The 23,241-nt window shown below is 29.9% G+C and overlaps 1 protein-coding gene across 1 annotated transcript in view; it reads left to right on the top strand.

Moving 5' to 3' along the window:
- Positions 1 to 2,281: 2,281 nt before the first annotated feature.
- CNTN5_10 (Contactin-5) overlaps positions 2,282 to 23,241 on the top strand; it is a gene marked incomplete at both ends in the record, with an annotated part of 35,592 nt that continues 14,632 nt past the window's right edge. The window contains 4 exons of the mRNA XM_051219180.1: positions 2,282 to 2,510; positions 12,711 to 12,807; positions 13,646 to 13,956; positions 20,748 to 20,992. Coding sequence (XP_051067738.1) covers positions 2,282 to 2,510; positions 12,711 to 12,807; positions 13,646 to 13,956; positions 20,748 to 20,992 — 882 coding nt within the window. The remainder of the gene's footprint in view (positions 2,511 to 12,710; positions 12,808 to 13,645; positions 13,957 to 20,747; positions 20,993 to 23,241) is intronic.

Genomic DNA, 23,241 nt, shown 5'->3' with positions numbered 1-23,241 from the left:
TCAGAGTAAATAAATAACCGAAATAAATAGCTAAATTATAATTGAGAACGGATGGCTCATGTAGAACCAGGTATATAGGTAGTTCAATGCGTATTTTAGGATGATGATGGCTCATGATGAATATTTAAAGCCTTAACAATAAAACTATTATAAGTTACCATGTCTTAAATATTTTTTATTGCCTTTGTTTATTCTCCTTCATATTTTATTTCATGTTTAACCTAAGCCTATTATCTCAGTTATTTCATTTATTTTAATTATTAACATCCTGAAAAATAAGTTTATATATTTGCAATTGAACAGCTTTGAAAATAAATTCGCTAAAAAGAGAGCACTTTATTGAATCATTCTTTCTCATGGACTCACCTTGATCAGGGATAACTTGATATTGCCATATTCAGACCATATATAATTTTGATTGTACTAAAATATTTAGCATTGTACGGTTTTAACTTATGTGAATTGATTCCGATTATGTTATAGTAAAAATATGTGCGAATAATTTTAAGCTATGAAAATGCAAAGAGAAAGATTGTATAAACATTAATCAATTCATGTCACCATATCAACAAAATGATTGATAACTAATTAGATTACAAGTTTTTCAAGTTAAAAGAAGCAATTTAACATATTTTTTGTGGATGCAAAGTCCCGGTCTTTTGATCGCAAAAGCAAATGCTTCAGCTGCTTCTTAGTTTGACGGTTTCAGACAGATTTGCTAACACGATATATTATTATAAAAGATTGCTCCATATCTACTGTATGGTCCGTTTGCATTCAATTATCTAGAATGGAGCTGTTAACAGTTTCAACTATGCTTCTACTTTATAAGACCGGAAGGTATTCGCAAACACGAACATAAAATATTCTCGAACATTTGACGATATAACGTGCTCCACAAGAGCAACTGAATCGATATATAGGCAGAAAAGGTGGCTAGTCTAGCTAATTAATCCTTCGATCTCGAAGTGTTCATTGGTCATGTTGAATAGTTTTTGCTTTCCTTTAATAATGGTTCTTTGAATAACTCTGTGCAACTTAAACATTAATACTTTGCTGGATACGCCACTTCTAAATTATAGACGTATAAATAGAGATATTTTGGTCATAGTTAGTACTTTCTTTTGCGCTATTTTCGGATAAACGTTTATTTATAAATTTATCAGGATACCTATTTTCTTTTAGAGTATTACACATACTATTTCTTTACCCTTAAATGTATCTGAGCGGCATATGACATTGATTCTGTATTGAAGTGTCTGAATCTAGAGGAATAAAACTAATAAAATTTGAATATTGACTAGTTTAAGTGATTTTCTGTTTAAGGTTTCTTCTTATCTACCACACCTCCTGTTACTTATGTTTATTCTAACAAATAATCTTAGAATTTTACTAAGTAAAAACATATTCATATGTCATCTCAACCTTACCAAATTTATGTTATTTCACAAACAATACGCAATTTACATGGTATAATTCTGAGGAATGTGTTTACCGTAGACCTGACCAATTTTAGATTGTTAATTTATATATACATATACGTAGAACCTTCAGAGAATGTATTGAAAAGAATATTTTTGGTTCATACATCTGTGTTTTGAATAATATCTACTTATAAAAAGATTCGATCTTTCACTATTAATGTATTACCTGATGGATCTAGCTGAAACACATTTATTTTCTGAACGGGATGTTCATAAACATGTGATATCTCGTTTCAATAACGCGTATTTTCGTATTAATAATGACACCAATAATAATAATAAACTTATAACCTGTCACTTTTGTATATTCATTACTAAATACATCTCTATGTTGGATTTGTGGACATTTTTTGTCTGGAGATTTTGTTAACAATACAGTAAGCATTTGATTGGTCAATAGGATTTCTTTTTTTAGTTTATATTCAAAATTCATTCATTTTATCAATTTTCATTTATACTCGTTTTCTATCCGATTTCATGTCATTATCTTTCACTATACATAAAAGAAAAACTTGAGGATATGTTCTCCGTAAAATTCGAAATCGAACCGAATAGCTGTATATTGATTTAAACAAATAACATGTTAGTTAGAACTAATGTATATCAATCTTTCTGTTCAGTTACACGCATTGAACATAGGTTTCCACTCTTTACTTAGTATATAACTAAAATACTCAACTAATGAGTGATTTCTTTTATTATTACTCTCTGTTTATCATCATGTCATATGTTTCGAATTTGAAATCTCAAGCATGTAATTGAAAGACTAGCAACAACAAAAAACATTAACCATAACAATGTACAAGCATGAAGTCGTTTTATTCATTTGGATTATGCTTATTTATTCATTGGATATTGTACACCATACTTTTAGTGAAAGTATTACTGATCAAAGTTATAATCATAAATATAACCGAAAGCATGAATCAATTAATTTGATTAACGGGCTATGGATTAGCAAAAATAATGACAATATTTTGAGTAATAATACTAAACAAATGTTGGGTAGTAAGAAAATTTATTTTGGTAAGTTACTTTTACTATTTCCATTCTTTTTTAAACATGTTATATTCTTGTGTTGATTAATTTTAATGGTTCTACTTGAAACAAAACTTGTTTTTTTCATATCATCGTTGGCATATCAATCTAACAACAGGAGTGGCAATATTTTGAAGATTATACGGTTAACTACTTACAAGTATATTGATTACCTCTGTAAAATTATTCTCTAACACAACATATAAATAATATTCCCCTAGAAGTTAGATTAATTGTAGATATCTCTTTTGATTAATCCTCAACAAAACCACGTACGGCTTTCATTGTTGTTTACTTATAAAGTTATTTTAAAATATCATCAGAAGTGTCGTTCATTATCAAAGACATTAGTTCGATTAGTTCTCAGTAGCTTCTTTGACACAATTTAACTCAAGTATGAAGTAATAGTAATGAACATGTATATCAAATAAGTTTGGGATTGAAGGCCTTTAGTTATAAAATTATATTACTAATGTCACTCATGAATGTATTTTATTAGAGTGTAAAACAAATTCACGGATATTAAAATTGTACTGCATGCTGTCAAACTTATTAATTTGTATTCATGTGATGAGAAGTCACAAATAAGTCCAATCATAAGAAAGCCATGTTAATTATGTGAAAGGTGATGGTACAAGTAACATTTCTTGATTTCATGTGTTTATAATTCGAAATGGATAAATGCGTTAATTGTCATGCGATTAAATAATTTGGTTTCTATCTTCAAACTCTGAACCTGAATAGGTTAAGTATGTATGATTAGATAGATTGCTTGATTTTGTTGGTAAGTTGGTCTCTGATTCTTTCCAATTGAATGATGTGAGATTTTGTAATGTACAACGTGTCTGAACCACATGCTTTTCTGGAACTCATCCCTAGATTATCTAAACATTTTTACGATCAAGTTGAAGAAGTCGAGTAAGGCATGCGCTTTCACTGATGATTTGATTCGTTGATTAACATATCCTACAAAAGTATCATGATCGATCGATTATGACCAAGATATCTTTCAAGCAAATGTTAAGTCATTTAAAGTACCATGACAGTAATAACCAGTGGACATTTGGTTGATCGATTATGAACATTTGCTGACGAACCATAAGCAAAGTACTGATATCTTCAAAAAGGAATGACAGCCTATGATTATAGAATATCATACATTACCATTGTTTTGCTTTCTGAGATGAATAATTTTATATGTTCCTTTAAAGATGATGTCACGCATCAGATAACTTGGAAGACATCTATTAGACTCGACTTAGTTACAAAGGGCAGTTACCTGACAGTGACATTAGATTATTAATGAAGCTTCAAATGGTTAGCAGCGGATCCAGAGGATATATTTAAAGTTCTTAAAACTAAAACAAGACTAAGGGTTATCAGAGGAAACCAAGAGAAGTAAAAGCTTAAAGCGATGTACTTCTGCTCCGGTTGAATAGTGAAAAGTCAGAAATCATTCTCGTCTTTATAGAGGAGCAGGAAAAAATAGCATGATCCAATCGATCATATTTTACGAGTTACAGTTAGTTACTGTATGCCAATGTGTGCCAAGTAAGAAACATATACCTTACTTCAAGTTTCAGTATAATTTGTGGAATAATTTCAAGTAACATTTGTTGAAAAAATCATGAAAAAAATAAACACTATTAGAAGCTCGTCCATTTGTTGCGCCACGCTCTGTGACAACTTTGTAAACTATAACTGTCCATTATATTACGTGACTGCTTAAAAGATGACTCAATCACTGAATATTACAAACACTAAATAATAAGATTATTATTTAGAAGATAAATAATCAGTTTGTTCTGTGCTTTAAAAAAGGTAATACTAATTATAACTACTAGGTTAGTATCTCTTAATCTAACAATAAATACCTTATTCGGGGATAAAGGTTGTTGAAATACGTCAGTAATTTCGTACATCTTTTTCGAAACCGGTTAATCATTTTTACCGAAAATCATTAATGACAATGGTAAATCATAATGAAAAATACTGTCAACTACTTATTGTGAATACATTTTCCGGCTAATGGTATCATATGAACAGGGAAAACGTGTGACAGGTAAACTTTACTTGGTATACATAATCTAGTTAGTGAGTTCTGAAAAATTCTACAGTTTGTTAGATTTATTTTGATAATAATTATTTACCATTTTTTTAATAAACGTATAATACAATGCGTTTGGCGACTGTTATATAGTAGACAGAAACATTGTAACACATTGATCCTTACAAAACGTGACTTATTGATAACCATTGCAAAAAAAACTGTCAAATTTACAGATATTGATGGCAGAAACAGTTGAAAACAAAATATTCGTGTAAGTATAGTAGTCATGGTTATAAAAATTTGTAAATTATGAAATTGTTCACCGATTCCATCACTGTCGCTCAAACCAGTTTAGTTAAATGTTACTATTCATTGTTTGATTTTAAAGTTTTGTTTGTAGATTAGACTTTGTCATTACAGTAATAAAAATGAAAATAATCGTTACGACTATAAATACTCAAATGAATACACCGAAATATATATATATATATATATATATATATTGTTATATCTGACAATCACTTTACTAATTAATTCATTTTTGTATTGGTTGTATGAGTCTTCCCATTGATGTTTAGGACTGCAATTGATTCACTCAAAGTGCCCATTCACGTACACAGGCTGACTAAACTCATTGAGATAATACAATACTTTACGAATGAGTTCATTGTTTAAAGAGTTATCTTATCAATTCTATGATTTTCTTTATTTTTTCTTTTAAAAAAACTCAATAAATTGCATCATGTATGAGTTCAGATGCTAATTAATCATTCAAAACGACAGAAGTAGCGATTTAGATCCTTTCTGAAGTTATATGGAGATCATCAGTATGAGGTTGTTGAGATTGTTGAATTTTTTTTGAGATCATGAATATCTTTATTTATCTCATTGACTACTGTTATATTTCCTCATGAAGTATTTTTCACTAACTTTTCGTCAAATTGTTTGGAAGATTTTTAGCATATTTTCAGCTGTCAAGAATTGATATTTATTGCTTATTTCTAATATAACTATCCAAAACTTTAATGCAACGTCATTTGATACATATATACAGACATTTACTAGGTGCTATATTCTTCAATAGAATTCACGAGTATATAAGATGCTTATTAACATTATTTATTTGTGTATTGTAGAAAGATTTAAAATATACATTACTCCTTGTTCAGCATTTATCCATATGATAAACCTGACCATATTTTCGTAACCATTTAGTTTAGATTGCAGTATCCCAAACTTCGAGCGGTTCAACAGTATTTAAGGTATCATTTAATGGTTAAATTACTAAATTATAAAACTAGTTATTATTGACTTTATTTGAACTGCCAATGATAGCATGAATGAGAACGGTTACTGATCCATAAGCAAAGACGGATGGTGTCTATCAGTGGTATACAGGACGCGCGTTTTGTCCTATTCGGAAATCGTCATTTGGATGTACCTGTGTTCCAGAGTTGATACTCAAGCAATTTTGAGTCAATTCGCACATGATGCACATATGCCAATAACAGACTGATCAGTTACAGTCCTAAACATCATGAGGAAGATTCAAACAAACAATGCAAAATGAATCCAAACTTGACCCCATTTCACAAGCTAGAGCCTATTAGGACTTAGTAGCTAAATGGATGAGGCGATGGCGTTTGAAGCGAACGTTATTGGGTTCAAGTCCCGGAGTGCTCACCAACTCTGGGATTCAGATACATCCAGCTGACGTGTCCCAAAAGGGACGAAACACTCGTCCTTGATTCCACTGCTAGCTAGCGTTTATTACTAAGAGTAATGAAATGGAAATCACTAGTAGATAAAGAATTCATATGGAAGTATTACAGCATTCATAGGTTGATGATCAGACAGCAAGCCCAATGTAATTGATAAATGAATGATTACAAAACATTAACTTCAAATTACGAATTATTGAAAACTTGTTTATTTAACTTTAAAAAGTCATGTAAGTATAAGGGTGACATTCAAGATGAAGTGAGAATAATGTAAAAACGATTATGGTTCCAAAATTCCCCTTTAAGAAAATTTTTAAAACAGTCCTCATTGTAACTTATTCTGCTATAAAGGTAAAAAAGTCCGATTATTTTCTGAAATGAATTATTTTAATCATTATATGTGATTTGAAGGACTGGTAGAAGAAAACAGGATTTTTTTCAATGTCCCACGATTTATTATCTGATAATTCAATCAAATATTCTATGCGATTTAATACACTAGTAACAACTTCAGTCACTTAATCTATATTCATGTATTGAGTTATTTGGTTAGTGGTTTGACTTTTGAAGTATAACTAGCTTTGATTGTTGAAATGAAGTTATTCACTATACTCAATGAAATGACCAGCTTCATCGTGACTATATAGAACTGTTGTTACTACTGTTTTCTAAGAACTCACATCTAATGTTTTTACTTAAAACATCCTAATTACATAAGTAACTTCAGCATTTTAACCTACTTATCCTTCGATTAAAAAGGTTTTAATGTTGTATCAGTGATCGTGTACTTATTTCATTATTAGTTGTATTCATTACATAAAATATCTATCACCAGTATTGGGAAAAACAAATCACTTTACATTTTTACACTTACTTTTTGAGAGTGAACATCAAAATTCTATGGGAATAGATGTGTTATACTTAAAAGTTTCAACTTATCGTTTTTATGAAACAGCAAGATTTCTTTCAAGACAATCGTTCCAGAGTTAATCGGAATTAGTTTTTATTAAAACATAGTCTAGACTGTGAATATATGACATAAGAATGTGAATTTGTTGTACAATAAAGAAGAATATCATTTTAAATGATTAATACTCAGTTTATAATAAATAAACCATAGTTACTGTAACCACCCAAAAAGTAAACAAGTATAAATTGGCTAGTTATTAAACAATCAAATCTTTAATAAGTTATTTATGGCCAATTGGAAAGCTATTATTATTATTATTATTGTCATTATTATTATGAATAAGAAAGTAAATGGAAATGGTTAACTGAGGTCTAGGAATGAATTAAACGTGGTTTTACGTCAGTAAATTAAAATTAAAATACAACTTCATTTTCAAATTAAAAAAAACACCAAGAGCTTGATGCTTGAAAACTAAATTTTGAGTAGATCTGTGATGTTTTGGGTCTGGTTGCTTCTTGATCTATTTGTTGAATTTTAAGAAATTTTCCTAATGTATTTTATTGGTGAGATATCTATAAAATGCATATCGATACATGTTCAGATGTTATATTGATCGGTGAAATGAATACTAATCTCAATAGTGAATATTACTGAAAAAGTTTATATTTCAGTAGTGAAATATAATAAAATGCTAAACAGTAAAATGTGATTGGTTTTGTTTAAATGATGTTGTTTCTCCAAAGCTTATAAAACTGAGTAAAGATACGTTTGAAGACGTGAAGACTATTTATTAAATCAAAGTAATATTTATCATATTTACTATCAGTATTCAATAAGACTAATGATTGTTGTGTATCTCACAGTCATGGTAATGGCTGATCATAACCTGAGGAATAATTCACCGTCTGAATTGATGCATCATTAGTTCACATGTACAAAAGAAAAGCATTTACTTTAATTACAGATAGAAATCTGTTTAATTTTAAAAGCAATGATTAAATGAACATTATTAATGAAAATCTGAGTTTCTAGTTATGCAAACGTATCCTGGAGTGATACTATAATTATCCTTTCTTCAATAACAAATAAAGAATAACCAACGAAATAAAGTTTCTCTTTGACGATGTAGTGTACTAAAGCTGTACAATCGTATCTATAGTGATTTAAAAAATATGAGTCTGTTGAAAAATAAAGGGAAATTAAGTCTTAAATTGTTTGGAGATACCAAAGTGGGGTTGCATAATGACTAAGAGTTTGAAGAAGAATAGGTGGATGATAACAATTTACGGCTCATGAGTATGAGATATATTTGTCCACATAACAGATATGACGGAGAAGTAAACGAACTTGGAGACGATCTGAATTGGATAGTGAATCTAAAAAAATAGATGTAATAACCGGTTAATGATTAAAAACGTAAAACATTATGATGATTATAATAATAATGAAAATGGAAATCACACCGAAAACGGTATTAAAGTAACAGAAGTATAAAAGATTGCACTTATTACTTTAACAAGTAGAGTTCAGGCTTTAAGTGATGAACTGATATAGCTTCCGAAGTGTACGAGTGGTCAACTTGACCTCCCTTCAATCCTGCTTATTTGACTGCATAAAAAATCCTGAAGGATGATTCTCTTAGAATAACGTGCCTAGAGGTGATGAGATGTTCGTGTTTAAGCCACTGATTATAATGATTTCTCCCTAGATAAACCAGGTCAGATATTGCTGAGAGATGTGTATGGAAGGTATTAGCTTTATGCAAATTTGGCGCTACATTTTCACCATAGCTTTTTGATATATGGTTAACTTAGAACAAAACATTCACAAAGAAATATTTTCTGTTTTTCAAAAGAAATAATTGATTCAAACTTTTATCTTTGATAAAAAATATTTTTATTCATGATCTGACACTTAGTCTGTTATTTTAATGATTTATCTAAAAATGTTCAATTCATTGACTAAAACCAGTTAGTTCTTGATCAGATTGTTAGCTGTTGAGAAATGATTTTATAAACATTACTTACCTGTTCAATTGACTCAAAAACATCATTGATCCGAAACTTCTTTTTGGATGATATATTTCAACAATTTGATAATACATCTAATTACGAAATCATTTCTACATTGAACTCCAATATTAAATAAAGATTAGTAACCTTTAAGCTGACTCCATGCAAGATTCTACTCATAGATATTCCTCTATAAAAGAGAATGTTTAATGAAAGAATAAAACGGGAGATCATTTATTGGTTCAATGTGACATTTGTTCATGATAACATTTGATTGTAGTTACTCAGTGTAAAATCTTTTTTTTTACTGTCTTAGTTATATATGATACGTGTTAACTAATCACCAAATACCAGTAAAATCTCTATATAAATGAGTGAACTTAGCTAAAATTGTTAGGTTTTTTTGAAGAGGGAAAACAATTCATTCGGTACTTTATTTCCTTGCTCAAGTCATGCTTGATTTTTTACATGTTTTGAGTTTAGTTTTGAGGTAAGAATAATGATCCAAATTAATAAATGTGGCAATCAATAATGTAAAATGAACTCTGTAAGTAAAAAATCATGTAATAGTTTAGCGTTACATTTTTGGTTTTCTGAAATAGCAGATTGTGAAATATCTTTTTGGTAATAATTGCAATATGTTGAAGTGTTTACTTAGTAGATGGATTCTATTTGATTATATAAGAGTATGATATTCAAAGAAACATTCCTGATAAAATAAACAAATGTGTCTAATTGTTAATCTGATAAGAAGTAAATGCACGAGTCTCCAGTATTACGGTATGTCATCTTAAAGGAAAGTGTTTAATATTACAATTTATTTATGATCTCAAGATTTTTAGCGGACATTAAAAGTTATAAATGTATTTGCGATTGATTGAAGGATAGACACATTGTAGATTATTTCATAATTTGTTATTATCCTGTAAAATATATACGAAAAACAACTTTGCATACTTGGCTTTTAGCCACAAATATTGTCTGAAGGATTGTTAAACCACATGTCTACTGAAATTAATCTTAACAAAGTGAGATTTGAACTTATAATTCAGTGGCTTAAAGTTGATCACTTAAACCATTAAGCTAATACTTTACAATATCTCTAAGCAAGTAAAGTTGTATACTTACATTAATTCTGGGGAAGGGTAATGTGTATTTCAAAATCACTTCACAAATCAGGCAGTAACTTCTGTTACTACAATTAAAAATCAATGTTTCATGTATCTGATGTTTGAATATAAGTATTATTTGTTCTTTTGATTGTTTTATTCTTAAAACTAAAAAAACTTTGGTAATTGTAATGTATGAATGTATTTAATCATATTCGACGCCTTATTTTCAATTTAACAACGTCAATTAGAATCTAAAACAATATCTTTAACAAGGTTTTTTTTCAGGGCAGATAATTGTTTAAATGAAATCCATAATTATGTTGTTCTCACTTACATTTTCAACTGCAAATGTTAAGCATGGCAGATCAATTTCACATAAATTTCACTGTAGTATGTCAGTAAATACAGAGTATGTATTATAGGTATCATTACCAAGGTTTGCCTTGATAATTTCGAATAAATTGAGCATTGAGTAGATTGTTATCAAGACATTAATATATTTGTAATATCTCAATGAGTAGAAAATCAGATTTTTTGACATTTCGTGACTTGATATGAGCCACCTCTTCAGAGAATAAATAACCAAACATTTCTTGTTGTTCCGTTGTATTATTTAAACTTGGATTAATTTTGATTTGGCTATTTTTTCTCTGAAAAGGTGGCTAACACTGAGTCACGAAACGTCGAAAAATTTGATTTTTCTACTCATTGGGATATTACAAATATTTTTATTTATTTAGAGTATAAATTATATTACTCTTATTTCATTTCTTTTGTCACGCAGAAAATCTGGTTTCTAAACCAGATAAAGACTATTTTTACGTAACTTTTCATTTTAAAGTAAGGTTATATTCTAGTGAACAGGAACTCGAGCATGGACAACCGAATGTATTTGAACACAAAATTACGAAACATCGCACTAAAATCTGAGGACCATACAATCAATAGTTAGTTTGCAAAATATCAATCAATTGTCTCAAACATGACTGTTCCTTTTGCAAATATGAGTTCATCGTCTCAGATTTTATTGTTCATGCATTTTCATACCAATGGCTCTTCGTTCACGTTCTTTCCCTCTCGATCTTCCACTAAAATACATTCTTCGTTTGACCATCGTTATATACTACTTATTGGGATATAAGTAACTCACACCACAAAATCACATAAATTCAAACGTTTTAATACTATGAAATAAATTTACATTCAGGCATATTGTATAGTTAATCCAGGTACAATAAAGATTAAAATAATTAGACTAGGTAATCTAAACCGTTTAACATTGATTATAAAAATGTTCACTTTGGGCTCACAATACGAATTGTGAATAGTTTACTTTTAAAAATTTCTCTTAGATAATTTCCGGGCAAATTTAAATTTTATAGTTTAGCAATAAATTATATGGTAAATTATTATTAATATTTATGAAAGACATTTCAATTTATATTAGTGGGATATTATGGGATAAAAATGTTTTCGTCAATTGGTAAAACTGCTTATTGTAATCTATTCGTTTATTTAGCACAAATTTAAAAGACCAAGGAATTCACATCAAGATTTAACTGATACTTCATAACTTAGTTTTCATTGACTTCACAGGTGGTATTACTTTGGTGATAAAGATTTCATTATTGTTATTACTATCATTATTATTATTAGATTTATTCAGTATTATATCTTTGATACAATATAGAATTCTCAGCACAAAATATTTCAGAGTTTCCATCCCTTATTTCTTGATCGATATTGTCGATAAATATTGAGTGATTGCCGGTTAGAAATTAGGATTACAAAAGTCAACATCCGAATAATATTCAATGCATATTGCCAGACAGCTTCAATTGTACATTTATGTAACTCGTACAGTGAAAGGTCGTAAATTTTTCACAAACACACTTGAATAGGTTATTCAATTAATTGACATAATGATTTGTTAAAACAAACAAAGAAACAGATAACTTATTAAAATATCAGGAACAGGTAGGCCAGATATTTTAGCAGGTCGACAAAACACCTAATTTGATCAATATTATACATGTATTTTCACTGAATGTCTAAGAACCATCACATAACCATTACACAACATCCTATAAAGAGATAAATATTAACAGTGAATATGGAAAATGTTCGCACAATATCATGAATAAGTTAAAATTAGAAATGTATGGTTAACCCTGTTTTCATTGGTTGTCTAACCAAAGTCAGTTAAAAATGTGAAAATTGAAACGTTTATATTCTAATACATATAGAACTCATCAATTACCAACTCATAAGATGAGATTTCATTAACTTTACTTGATCTACTCTATTGTCTACAGAACATTACATTTTTTAGTTATGAAAGGTACCTGGCTAAATAAATATATTTTGTTTTGTTTTTTCCTAGTTAAAACACCAACAAATATCACAGTACAAGAACATGCGAAACATATTCGTTTTGACTGTCAAATAAATGAAAGGGTTAATATTTTATCATACAAATGGTAAGTATTAAATCATATTTTATTTCTGTAAAAATTGTGAACGCGATGACAGCATCCGTTTTGGTATATCTTCTAACTGTAAAAATTGTTATAATAATCGTAATCATTATCACTAGCCACTCTAAAACACTGTCAATCCTTCAACGTGCTACAGTTTTATTATGACAGAACAAATAAAGCTAATATCAGTCAATAATTGTAATTATGTGGTACCAGAAATTGAATATAAAGTTGTTTTATTTAGAAACTGGTTCAATATTATTTTCAATATTATGTTTCTTTAAATTCACGTCAATTTTTCAGACAATAGTTGGTTGTACGTTCTTATTACCATTTATATAAACATTATATCGATGGCTGTTATATGTTAGAAGTGAGATAAACATCATAAATGGAATTACGTAATCCTGGCTCTATATTGTAAATTGACGGACGTTGAAAATGAGGATCACCAAATAATAAAAATTTTGTCAAGGAGGGTTTTTTGGAGATCGTAGTAACTTAATAGTTGAGTTAAAGCTGGACCAGCATGGAAAACCTGAAAGTACTGGAAAATCATTTCGTCCTAGTATGGGACTCGTCAGCAGTGCGCATCCATGATCCCGCCTCCGGGATCATTTTTTTCAACATTTCGTTATAATGAATCTGTTAGCTAGAACATACGAATTTCATATAGCTGTTTGTTATGTCGATTTTTTAAAAATGTATATGAATACATTTCAACGAGGTTTCAGATTATCTCATTAATGAATAACTCAACCAATTTAAAAGTCATTACCTTTAGTTATTACAGTTTATAAAAGAAATATGTATTGTGAATTTCTGACTTTCTTTATAGGTTAAAAAATAAAGTAGATATAAATCTACAACCAGATATTCAACATCGTTATCAAATTTTACAAAATGGTAGTTTATATCTTACGCAAATTAATCGTAATGATACTGGGATCTATACATGTCAAGTAGCTTTCAAATATTCAAACAGTCAACATAATTACATGAAACCTTTGGCAACTGAACAGAATGACAATAATCAAAGACAAATTGATTTCATATCTGAATATTTACGCAATCGTGAACATGGATATAATGAAGAACATGAAAAAGTGAAACAGAATTTAGAAGCATCTGCCTGGTTAAATGTTCAATGTATGTTAGTATGGTAATCATTGAAATTTTGAAGTATTATTTGTTGTTTGACTGAAGAAAAATGGAATGGAAAATTGTATCCTTAGATAAATTTTATGAAGTGCAGACAGATAAATATCAGTGACCATTAGATTTAGCAGTATCAATCAAATTATCTTTCAAATAGACAGCAACTAGACAGGTTTAATTCGCTATTCAGTATAAAGCAGCACAAGATTACATCTAAGATCTATTATTATAATTAGATATCTAATTTGTTTGGAATTTAATGCTTGCACGTATATTATTTATTTATTTGAGCACATAAATATTGATACAAAGGGCATCGAAAACATATGCGCCACACAAGTCACTTGATTTGTGTGTGGGCTGTGATACTACTCAGGTGCTCAGACCGAAGTACGTGGTTTTCTTAGGGGGCCACGTCCGGAGCTTTCGACATGAAGGTCTGATCCACAAGGCAGTGCAGCAACGTCATGAGATGCAGTCCCATGGTAGCCGGTGACCAATAATTGGTTCATACATCATTTGTTCTCTCGGAATTCTGGAGCCTATATGCACCATCGTTTCAGAATCAGGGTTTTCCAACTTCCCTAGGTGGATCCTCCATATCCACCAATCCAGATAAAGCACCAGACATTCGCTTTTTGTCTTCTCAATTCCATAAACAACACCCCCACCACGAGAAGGCAGTAAATAGGACTTCTCTAGTAGTAGCTGTATCTGCTTGGCCTAGTGAGAGCATTTCCAGAGGGAGAGTTAACTCTCCTCACCCTCGGTCGTATCATGGCGTTTGAGAGCAAGTATCAGTGAAATGTGTATTATAAGTACAAATAACGTTGTATGAACAACTTTTTGAAGTTTATTATTCAGTTTAAATTTCAAAACGATAATCATTCATTGGCTAATATATGCTAGAAAGTTCTACTTTCATAGTTGTCTGATAAATTGTAGTAATTCATAGTATAAATAATAAATAGAATAGAAGGAATATAATTTTCTTAATCTAATTATTTACCTAATTAAGTTTAATTAGTAAACTATATACATCGACCAGCATAGACAAATTGCTTTGTATTATGAGTTACTAAGAAAAAATATATTTGCAAATTATGATTGCTTTTATTAAAACTAATTACTAATATAATGATTTTGATGTATAAGGTCATTAGTTAGATGGTTAGTAACATATATCAAATTATATCAGTTCCACTGTTGAGAAAAAAATAATAAACTAAAGAAATAATCATCTTCTTTAGAGTCTAGACAGTCTCAACTTCTAAATCTACCATGGAAATCTTAGTAAGAAATTATCACGAATTTATTTAATAATTTGGCTAAAGGTTTAACAAAATGGTTTTCAAGACAGAATGTATACTCAAAGATCTTGATGGAAAAAAGTGATCGAATTGGATAACTAAACTAGAAAATTGACTACACCTGGTTACATACATATGCAGAAAACTATAATAGTTGGGTTTTTTTTCTCATACTCCAAAGGAGTTACGAGTCTAGACTAAATGGTCATTCGTGATTGTAATAGTTTTCCAATCTATAATCACGTAATGAAAATAACCTTGGTGTGTTTATTTTTTCAGCATTAATAGATTAAACAATTCACATAAATGATTCACTTCTAACAACATCCACTAAATGAACTACCGAAAATTTCTTCTAACTTCGTTTGATGTGATTCAATAGAACTTGTAACATCTCTGAATTGGTTCCATGACTTTAAAAATCTTGAAAAAAATAAGATAACTACGCAAAATAGTTAGTTTTTGGGTTTGTATATTATGAATTACTCTCTATTATTTTTATAAATTATGTTAATACAATAATAATAAACCTACATATATTTTTTATACAAATAATATAGTAGTTCAACTATGAAAAGGCAAATATATTATATTTTTAAGAAACAATACAGATTTCTGAAAGATAACAATGTAAATGAATAAATGCCCTCCAGTAAAGCTTTCTATTAAGAACTAAGATTATGAAGGATTATTTCTTTGATATTATTCAAGGTATCCTTTATCATAAACACGTAAAAGTTGGAAAGAATTTGATTTAAAAGAAGCTTAATATTGATTATAATTATTATTAATTATTTATTCTCAATAGTTTAAATCATGAGTCAATTGAGGCTAGACAACCATGAAAAACCTGGAAGCACTGGACGGCTGTCTCGTCCTAGTATGGGACTCCTCAGCAGTGCACATCCATGATCCCGCTCCCCGAGAGATTCAAACCCAGGACCTATCAGCTTCGCGCGCGAGCGCTTAGCCACTAGACCATTGAGCCGGCAGGCATCCAACGGTATTAATGTTTGACTGCAGCCAGTCCATGATATTGTGCCACCTTACACCATTGTCTTCAGCGAGCTGATATCTCACAAAAGACCTGGTTGAACTCCATGGTCACGGCTTCTCACTAGGACTCCAGGAAATGCCTCTTGAAGTCTGTCACTAGGGAGCAGATGATTATTATCAGAAGGGTTTTCCATGGTGTTCTAGCTTCAATTGACTCATGATTTCATCTATTGAAATGACTAAAATCTTCACAAAAACCCCTCTGATAATTACCTAATCATTTATTCAGTATCTTACATAATGTTTGATATCAGTTTATGAGGAAGTCAATGGAAAGCATGATAAAATATTGTGTATTATGTAATGATTATGAATTCGTTGGTGTGTGTTACCTAACAATTGATATTAACCTGTTAATATCGATACCCTAAAAAAATTCAGCTCCTTTTTCTAGTTTATTATTAAATCGGTTTCATCAATTTGTATTTTATATCCGAGTCATGAACGCTAAAAAACGATACTCTAATCAGCGTCAAAATACTGATGTTTCACTGTACTGATATCATTTGGCGCTTACTTGATTCAACATTATACCTATATAAAATGATCAATTTCATTTTCTTATGATATTTCTATAATTAGTTATCTTGGGGCTTACTTACTTACAAACTTACACCTGTTACCACCGAATGGAGCAAAGACCGCTCACCAGCATTCTCAAAACCACTCTGTCCTGGACCTTCCTTTCTAGTTCTATTCAATTATTGTTCATTCTTCTCATGTCTGTCACCGTTTCTCGGTGTAATGTGTTCTTTGGTCCTCCTCTTCTCCTTTGGCTTTGAGGATTCCAAGTCAGGGTTTGCCTAGTAACTCAGTTGATTGCTTTCTTCAATGTGTGTCCTATCTACTTCTGGCGCTTCTTCCTGATTTCTTCCTCTTCTTGAATCTATTATCTTGCGGCAATCTCAGTATTCTCCCAGAGTACACTTCAACGCATGTTGACTATTGTTTGAACAAGTATAGTGGTGGACACTCGCTTAACTATCAGATGCATTATCTTCAGCCTATAAATTATTTTGCTATTCATCACTAACTATTTCCTGTACATTTTTAATACAAGCGTGATTATATCTTTATCTGCCTATCTGTTTATCGTAATAAATGCATAGATATATTAACTAAATCGACCACTTATTCGGCGTTTCATTCCCGAATCAATTCACATGTCATGTATAATGCATACTTTCTACAGTCTTTGTATTTCATACATGTGGTCTAGTGAATCAATTCATGGAAATATATCTATCCCCAAAATTATTTGGTAATCGAATTATTAATATTACTTTATCTTTGGATATACGTAAAATTAACTGGGATTTAAATCTAATGGGATTCAGAGACAAGTACCTGAAGTTCCTGCTGATGATGTCATTCATAAGAACGATGGAAGATCATGATCAAACCATCCAGCTCACAGAACAAAACTCTATCAAAATCATCCACCTGAGCCACAAATTTTTCCCACCATTACAAAGTTCAATTCAAAGACGTTATCACTTAGATAAAATTTAATTATAATTGAGAATAGAATAACTAAAGCATCTTTCTCTAAATGTTTAAATGAGATTTGTTACTTTATTAATTGTGCTTTATTATATTAGTGGCATAAAATTAATGTTTGTCTAATCAAAATTATTGTAATTCTTTCAAAATAAGTTATGAATCAAAATAGTATTTTGATAAATCTGCTTCATTCTGTATCATTTGAGAACTTTCTTGACATAGATGACGAAAATATAAAAAAATTGACTTGGAGTAATTCACTGTATTTGGCCAATTTCCCTAGTATTATGGCTTAAATAAATTTATATTGGCTGCAGTACAAGAAACAATTTACCTACTGTATTCAACGTGCAAATGATACGAATTACTCATATTTGTATGACAATTAAGGAACTATAGTTTGATGTTTTAATTTATGTTGGGCCCCACTCTAATGAAAACATTTTCACTCCTTTCCTCTTGCGATTCTCAAATCTAGCGTCTAATAATATTGATAATTCCGAAAATAATTTTGGTGGTTATTATTGGTTATATAAATGGTTATATATATGGTTGATATAAATCCAATAATTTGTGAGATGACTAACATTTTGATAACAACAAGCTATTGTAGTCATACTATCACTGCTTGGGATTGAAGTTCATGTGTGGTCGTAGCCATAGAAAATTTGTTTCTCCGAAGGCTAGTTCATGTTGTATTTTTGCCCCTGAAATCACTGAAGAATTCATTCAGAAGATTTGAGGGGGAAACGTTTTGCCATTCATGTTAACTAGTTTTATCGTAACCAGAATTTAACTGGTGTATTAACAATCAATTTTAAATTCTGTGATTGTTAAAAATCGAAGAAATTCACAACATACAGGCTTGATTGAGAGATTTAAGATAAGTCTAGGCTGAATCTGATCATTTAACAGACTGATTTTAACTGCAGGTAAACTAAAAAGCAGAAAGAACAAAATTTCTGTTTTGCTTTATTTCAGCACTTTTTAGCTTCAAACCGCCAAAGTACCATCATGAACTGAACTCAAGAGATTTAATTTGGTAATAAACATGCTGTGTTTAAGCCACCGAGATGATATCCAGCAATATATATTTTGAAATTCATTCAGTTCATTATATAGTGAAATATCCTTCACTCTAGTTAGTGAGTAACACACTCACCAAGGACACACTCAAATTAGGATCCCTTTAGAATATCTTTACAAATTGTAATGTTTTAGTGTCAGATTATTTGACACGCATATAGATTTTGGAAACATCATACAACAAATAAACTATTTGAATAAACTCATGACCGTTTCGAATTGTGAACAATATAACTATTCGGCAAATGTAGTGTATTTAGTGACATTAAAACCATTTCAACAGACAGTGTATTCGTTCTCATGCATTTATGATGTACATTGTCGTGATTCATCAACAGAAAGTAATTAGATGTTTACTTGGGATCAATATAACTCTTTTTCAGTTTCGTTTCTTTGAGATAATCAATGAAGTATTTCATTTTATTTATAAAAATGTAAATTGTGTAGAAAGTTACTCAGTTTTACCTTTAAAGTTCTTGAAAAAGTCACTTATTTTCTGAAACATTCAGCATTGAACCAGATTCTTTTTGTGTAATTTGTATACGGTTTTAAGCATTTGGTCCATATTAGTTTTACAATATAATGGGAAACAAATCAATGAATATAACAAAGATCTCTCTCTCATAATCTCAAACAATAAAAACTCTATCATTAAATGTTGGTGAAAATTTGTTATTGTACTTTTCGCACTAATTAAGTTACTGTACTCACTATAACACTTCAATTTAATTCGTTTATCAACATTAATGCTATTAAGCGTAAAATTGTAAATGCTGTGAATATCATAAATATATATATTAAACTTTGTTTATTCATGTTAACGCCTATTTAAGCTGAATATATTGTGTTGATAACAGGGAATTAAATCAAATTTGTAACAATAATTATGAAAGTAAATGTAAAAAAAATGGTAAATTTCATGTAGCCTACTATATCAACATTCAAAAGTCGAAATTCTTTCTCATGATACATAATTAGAGTAAACAATAAACCAAATAAGACATTTTCATCCACATACAGTTTAGTGATTTTAGTCATTATTGTTCCTTTCTATTCTACATGGATATTGGTTAATGTTCTGTTGACTTAGTTCCGATCGAAATTCTCACACTTCTTTAGAAAAAAAATATTGATAATTTATTTTTAGAACAAATTCAGTTTAATCAATTAGAATGTGAAACTTTTTAAACTGACTGAAGATGGTTTATCCAAAAATTACATACTAATATTGTAGTGAAGGAGAACACCGGTGAAGACGACCGAATAATATTTAGCATGACATTACAGAGTTACTTGGTAACATAGAAAAACTATACTATAATACCTAGTTTGCGAAATTTTCAATAATTGTCTCGGACTTCATTGTTCTTGCATTTCTATACTAGTTGCTTTCTATTCCTGTTCTTCCTTTCTTGATTTTTTCAATCTTCTACTGCCAGACATTACATTCCTGACACCCGTTATATGCAACTTGTGTCAACGTAAGTAGCACGCACCACAGTATGTACTATTGAAATATAAGAATCGTGGATATGTATATTACAGTGTTTTAGTCACAAAAAAGTAATAATAAACCGTATGATTGATTTACCAAAAAGAAATTATTGATTTACTGGTTTCATCTTAGTACAAGGCAATGTATGATCAGTTTGACTGATCAAATTGTTTGTATCTACCTTTTGAACTATTACTAGAACCATAAATAAATGGAAATATGAAATCTTAGTGTTCATTCTATTTGACAAATATACTTTTACAGTTGTTTTTTAAAGTTTGTCATTTTGATATTATTATTTAGATAAATAACATTTCATTTTTAAATTACAGACATTCCAAATATTCAACTTAACAACTCTATAAATCCAATATATTTGGGTAGAAATGGTCCAGGACGTATTCCATGTATTGTTGATGCAACACCTTCTATTGATTTAATTGAATGGCGTAAATTAGTAAATTCATCAATAAAAGCATATTCTAATGTAATAATTAATAATTTTCAACAAAATTCTAAAACTATGGGTACAATTTTACCAGTTGAACAACTTTTAAGAGATGAGAATACCAGTTCAGTAAGTATAAATTGAGTTTTTATGACAAACATAATGATAAAAATGTTAATTCCTTTATCTCATTGATCTTAATAATTATCTAATATTTAAAGATCAAACTTCTCCGCAATATGCTATAGTTAAGGAATGATAAAAATGTTTCCCAAATGTATATTTAGGCAATAGCCATATGTGAAGATGTGAAGTAAAAGGTAAAGTACGTACTGAAGGATCCTATAATTGATTTGCCAAATAGTGTGATATGCTTCAGATTACTGAGTTTATGTTAAAATAATATGTGTGTTCTCTTTTGTTTAGCAAAACTTAAACTCATATACGGCGGCTTTCTTAAGCGTATTTGAGACCTTCATTTGTAATAGAGCTTCTTTTTTTATATTTGTTTGGAGGAATAATGGTGTAAACGAACTGTATTTACTCATGAGATATTATGAAAGATTGACAATCTATGTCTATACCAAATTTTGGAAGTCTCAGACCGAAATACTATTCTTGTTGATCAACTCTTCTCTTTGTATATTCTTTTAAAAAATAAAGGATTAACAAAATTCATAGGTTAAAAGTATTTGATGAGTAAAATAATAGATGTTCCGCCTAAGCTGTTAGTCAACTTACACTATTAAAAAGAATCTAGAAATACTGACTATTGAGTAAAATTTTATAGAATATAGTTTTCCGATGATTACAATCTAAATGTATTTTAAAATGAAATTTACTGAAATATCGTATAATTGATAGGGAGAACTATCTACTGTAACAAAACTTATAGCAATCAGTTTAGCTATTATTATTATTATTTATTACTACAGTCTTACATCAATATTTAATTTTTCCAATGACAAGGGATTATGCCAACAAAAATGAAATATTCGTCATTTCGAGGGTTGACAAAAGTTCCTTACTCAGTCACCATTTTAACATTAACTTTCAGATGTTACTGATCAAACTCCATCCTGTACTTCATTAAAGTACATTTATTGTTTATTCAATTGAATAATTTTGAGACAACAATATTTGCTTATTACACAATAGACAAGCTTTATGATTAAATCATCCTAGTGAAAAAACGAAAAATTATTATAATATATGTGGTTAGTCAATCATATTTATCATTTTAGCTTAAACAGTTATGCTTTTTATCAGGCGAAGTTTTGAAATAGCTGTGAACGTACTTTTTATATTACCGTAGTGATTATTCGAAAGGGTTTGTAGCTTGAACTGATTTTATTATATAGCAATTGTCGAATTTATTGGAAAGGAGTACATATTACAATATTATTAAACATATGTTCATTCATGTTTGTTGAATAATGAGCACGTTTTGTTACATAAGTATAAAGTATCTTATTGTCCTATATTACATCACTTGATTGCATAGATCTTTTAAAAAGAAACATTCTTTCTCACAGTTCATTGATATTTATCACGCACCAACGCTTATATTCAGTATTTATTATATTTGTGACACGTATTATCTGAAATTATTCTTAACCTATATGAAATTTTTTCAATAGTTGGGATCATGAGTCAAGTGAAGCTAGCCCACCATGGAAAACCTGGAACTAATCAACCTCATACTAATCAATATATGCTCACTAGTGACTGGCTTCAAGAGGTATATCCTGGAGTTCTAGTAAGAAGCAGTGACCAATGGAGTTCAACCGGGTCTGTTGTGAGCCAGTAACTCACTGAACAAAGTGGTGGATGTGTCGCCCAATTTTGTGGACTAGTTGAAGTTAGACATTAACACCGTTGGATGCTGGCCGGCTCATTGGTCTGGTGGTTAAGCGCTCGCGCGCGAGACTGATAGGTCCTGGGTTTAAATCTCGCGGGGAGCAGGGTCGCGGATAAACACTACTGAGGAGTCCCATACTAGGATGAAACAGCCATCCAGTGCTTCCAGGTTTTTCATGGTTGTCTAGCTTTAATTGATTGATGATCTCAACTATAGAAATAACCCATATAAGTTTCAATGCACAGAAAAAGATTCAATGTTGAATAATGTATAGTTTCTGAATAACTCTTAGTTGAGCATTACATTTAATTTTTTAAAGTAATTAATTTAGTTCACATGTCACGTTTCAATTAATTACGCTGTTAAATATAATGATTTGGTTATGTACATTTTACGGCAAGCATCTATATATAATATCAAACTAAACTAATTCATAGCCTCAGTGTATCATACAATGCTAATAATATTGAACAATTTGAAAAAAACCGTCATTTCATTATTGAAGTGTGTTTATTTA

The sequence above is a fragment of the Schistosoma haematobium genome, chromosome 2 (assembly GCF_000699445.3).
Source record: "Schistosoma haematobium chromosome 2, whole genome shotgun sequence".
NCBI lineage: Eukaryota > Metazoa > Platyhelminthes > Trematoda > Strigeidida > Schistosomatidae > Schistosoma > Schistosoma haematobium.
This window is presented reverse-complemented; position numbering and strand designations above follow the sequence as displayed.